We start from the raw sequence: 3,762 nt of genomic DNA, 5'->3' as shown, positions 1-3,762 counted from the left end.
TCACCACCTCTGGGACTCTACAATTGTTTCGATTTTCGGCAAACAGTTATAAACTTGGAACACTTGGGCTTGTGGTTTTGAAAACTGAGGTGTCATCATTTTATGTTTAATAGAGGCATTTAGGAAGTAATTTTCTCCAGGAACAGAATCTGCCCAACCTTCCGTAGCTTGCTTTGTGATAACAGAATCAAATATCTAGTTAAATGCCCTGTTTAAGAAGGTTTGAAGTGGCAACATGAAGCCAATTTGAACTTTGAAGTATTTATCTGATATTGTGGCCTTGAGCGTCAGCTGGAACAGCAAAAATTGCTAGTTTCAGTAAAATTGGTGCCATATAATCTCCTCATTTTAAAACCATGTTTCTCAAACTCAGAGACCTGCAGACGGTTCACGTTTTTGATCCCTCCGAAATCCCCGGGGAGCTGGGAGGGGGCAAAAATGCAGACCGTCTGAAGGTCCCCAAGGCCCGGCTTTAGGAACACTGGTTTAAGATAGACAGCATTAGTCTGTCCAAGGGCCACATTGGCTGATATTTAACACAGAAATGTAATAGTCATGAGCAGTCACAAGCGAAAACTACAGAACTGATGGCTTTGATCAGACTAAAAAAAACGGTAAATATTTACATTTACATATACATAACTTTGCCTACCTTTATTATAGTATAGTTTTCTGTAATTCTGAATTATTCTGTGTCAGGAGTATGTATGAAGAAGACGTAACATTCCAGGGACAAGGTTGTTCACAAGCACCCCCAAGTGGTATATATTTGTGTTTACATTGCAAGTACATCAAAGTACTTTACTGTATAAGAACATAAAAATCAGCTATAAAAACGGACATCAGACTATTAAAACATCTAATAAAATAAGCCGATCAATTGTCCATTTGTAGAATGACGTTCAGCGAAGGTGCATTTAATGGGAAAACGAAATATAAAATGATAAACTGTAAATAGGTTTATTAATAAGTTTGAAAATTATTTTTATGAATAAGTTTTAAAGAGCGCCACATGAACTGTAATATTAATAGCTCTTAGGAAAATATAATCGTATTACACTTGCCCGGTGTATTTTTTAGTGTTCAAAAATATTAACAACCTTCCAAGTTAAAAAATATTTATTATTCGACTGCGCAGGAAGATAGTGTTTTAAAACTGAACATTGCGAAACTAACATTTTGATAAATGGATTTATTCTTAATGGATTTATTACGACAGTAGATTTAATTTGTCGCACATGCGCGGTAAGCGCGACGTGCGCACAAGGTCATTCACGCGCTGTGCGGCGGTCTGCTTCTTCTGCGTCCGACGGCGTGGACGCGCTGCCTGCCAAAGCAATTCAGCAGTAACACATTTTCCCGACAGATAAACAGCAGAAAACGCAGCAATGGCCAGAGGAAGTCGTAGTCGTTCATCACCACCAGCTAGGTAAAGTAGTAATGTGAACGAGCGTCCTTGTTAATGTTTTTTTCGTGCCCTACAGTTACGTAAAACCAGTTGCGTCATTAAAAATTTTAAAAAGATGGGGAAAGTTTCTCATTTGGACTCATGATTAGTTTTTTCTTCACACACGCAGGGGCATTCTAAGGCCCATAAGTTTTATAGGAAGTAGGTAGAAGGTCAGGGTTGTGTGCCGTGACTTCTCTGAGAGCGATAAATTTCTATCTCAGTCTGACAAAAGTGCACGCAGTGTTTCTCTTCTCAATGTCACAGATAAATATCGATGTATCTGGCTGTTTTTAAACTGTATCACATTCTTAGAAATGGCTGGTCCCGGTCTCCATTAATGTGATATTAGGAGACAACCTCCGCTGGGTGTAATTTGCTTGCGGTCGTTTTGTTCCTATTTTTGATGCAGCCACACAGCAGCCTCTCATGCCCCTGTCCCTGCCCAACCACCCCCAGCCACCCTCGCCCCTGCCCAGCCCAAGCAGCCCGGTCTGATGGCACAGATGGCCACCACGGCAGCGGGGGTGGCCGTGGGTTCAGCCGTGGGCCATGTGGTGGGCAGTGCACTCACGGGAGCCTTCAGTGGGAGCAGCAGCCCGCCTGAGCCAGCCAAGCCGTCCAGCACAGTGCAGGTGAGCCCAGCGTGAGCACTGGACTGACTTACAGCCCATCTACACCTACAGTCTGACTGGTCCGCAGCCAGAAACCGAAACCGATCCAGATCTTAGAATTTTCTAGAACCTGTGGAACTGTGGTGCGTGTGCAAAAACATTACAGATTTCAGCATCTGGAATGGCTTCTGAATCAATGCTGCAATGATTGTCAAACACAGTTTGTGCCTCAAAGCAGTTCAGTTTAACCTGAAAAACCTCCTCTGAGGCAATATGCAATGCACATTTACACTTATTTTGCACTATAAAGGTAAATCTCAGTTGTAAGGTTTTAATTTAGTACAATAGTTATATAATAATATATATATTATATAGCTGATCATTCCCCGTATCGCTGCCTCATCAGCTGATCATTCCCCGTATCGCTGCCTCATCAGCTGATCATTCCCCGTATCGCTGTCTGGTCGTTAGCAGGAGCCCCCCCAGCCAGGCCGCCCGATGCCAGGCCCCTGCCACTTCGAGGTGAGACAGTTCCTGGATTGTGCCACCACCCAGAGTGACCTGACCCTGTGTGAGGGCTTCAGTGAGGCCCTCAAGCAATGCAAGTACTCCCACGGTGAGTCAGTCTTTCCTATTGAAATATAATATATAATATAATATTGACATGGATGGAATAAGGGGTATATGTTTCATTCATCCATGTCTCCATTATTCTTTGGTCAGCCACTTACCCAGTACTGGGTCTTTGGGGGAGGGGAGCACAGATGTACTGATCTTGATGGTGTTTCTTGTTGCAGGGGTGACTTCATTGGTCTGATGGAGCTGAGCAGGAGAGCATAAGATAAAATAACATGAAATGCTGAGCTACTGTAGACAAGACCTTGGCCATGCAGAAAACAACCCTTTGCCACACTGTTACCATCTGTTTTGTTTCATTTATGTGGTGTAAAGGGTAAACTGCTGAATATGTAATACTATGTATAAGGTTGTAAGATGAATGTTATTTCAGATGCAAATAAATGTTATTTCAGATGCAAATATAAAAATGATGTGTGAGAAGTCGATTAGTCCATTCTGAGGGTAGTGTCTAGTCTAGATTCATGAAAACGCATCTTGCGTATGTTAAAACTGTTTTCCATCCATCCATCCATTTTCCAAATCCTACTGGGTCACGGGGGGTCCGGAGCCTATCCCGGAAGCAATGGGCACAAGGCAGGGAACAACCCAGGATGGGGGGCCAGCCCATCACAGGGCACACTCACACACCAGTCACTCACACATGCACACCTATGGGCAATTTAGCGACTCCAATTAGCCTCAGCATGTTTTTGGACTGTGGGGGGAAACCGGAGTACCCGGAGGAAACCCCACGACGACATGGGGAGAACATGCAAACTCCACACACGTGTAACCCAGGTGGAGACTCGAACCTGGGACCCAGAGGTGTGAGGCAACAGTATTAACCACTGCACCACCATGCCGCCCCTAAAACTGTTTTCTGATTAGCAAAAAAAGTCTATGGTTGTGAAATTGCTAAGTTACTAAACTAACGCACCTTTTAAAAATAAGAATAAAGTTTGACATCTATGGTGCAATGTGCGCTACGGTCAATGCAGAATTGATCGTAAGGTGTAAAGATGTGCAATCTGCAACAGTCACAGGTATTCTCCGGTACTGACTCTTGGGCAGGTGGGGGTCATT

General features: G+C 43.5%; 1 protein-coding gene across 2 annotated transcripts; it reads left to right on the top strand.

Moving 5' to 3' along the window:
- Positions 1 to 1,248: 1,248 nt before the first annotated feature.
- chchd10 (coiled-coil-helix-coiled-coil-helix domain containing 10) lies at positions 1,249 to 3,107 on the top strand. 2 transcript variants are annotated; one of them, XM_049019638.1, is made up of 4 exons: positions 1,249 to 1,429; positions 1,860 to 2,082; positions 2,536 to 2,677; positions 2,859 to 3,107. In XM_049019638.1, exons 1-4 carry the CDS (start codon positions 1,389 to 1,391, stop codon positions 2,876 to 2,878), a joined length of 426 nt encoding a protein of 141 aa, XP_048875595.1. In that variant the 5' UTR covers positions 1,249 to 1,388; the 3' UTR covers positions 2,879 to 3,107. The 2 variants fall into 2 exon arrangements, with proteins under 2 accessions (XP_048875595.1, XP_048875594.1); XM_049019637.1 differs by having other exon boundaries at positions 2,533 to 2,677.
- Positions 3,108 to 3,762: the final 655 nt, after the last annotated feature.

Source organism: Brienomyrus brachyistius, chromosome 7 (assembly GCF_023856365.1).
Source record: "Brienomyrus brachyistius isolate T26 chromosome 7, BBRACH_0.4, whole genome shotgun sequence".
NCBI classification, from domain to species: domain Eukaryota; kingdom Metazoa; phylum Chordata; class Actinopteri; order Osteoglossiformes; family Mormyridae; genus Brienomyrus; species Brienomyrus brachyistius.
Note: the sequence above shows the minus strand (reverse complement) of the source record. Positions and strands in the feature narration are given on the sequence as shown.

Bases quoted from the DNA above. Each gene is read 5' to 3' on its own strand.
- chchd10 (XM_049019637.1), top strand. From the start codon at position 1,389: ATGGCCAGAGGAAGTCGTAGTCGTTCATCACCACCAGCTAG. The intron at 2,083-2,532 runs GTGAGCCCAGCG...TCTGGTCGTTAG, and splicing joins AGCCGTCCAGCACAGTGCAG to CAGGAGCCCCCCCAGCCAGG. The intron at 2,678-2,858 runs GTGAGTCAGTCT...TTCTTGTTGCAG, and splicing joins GCAATGCAAGTACTCCCACG to GGGTGACTTCATTGGTCTGA.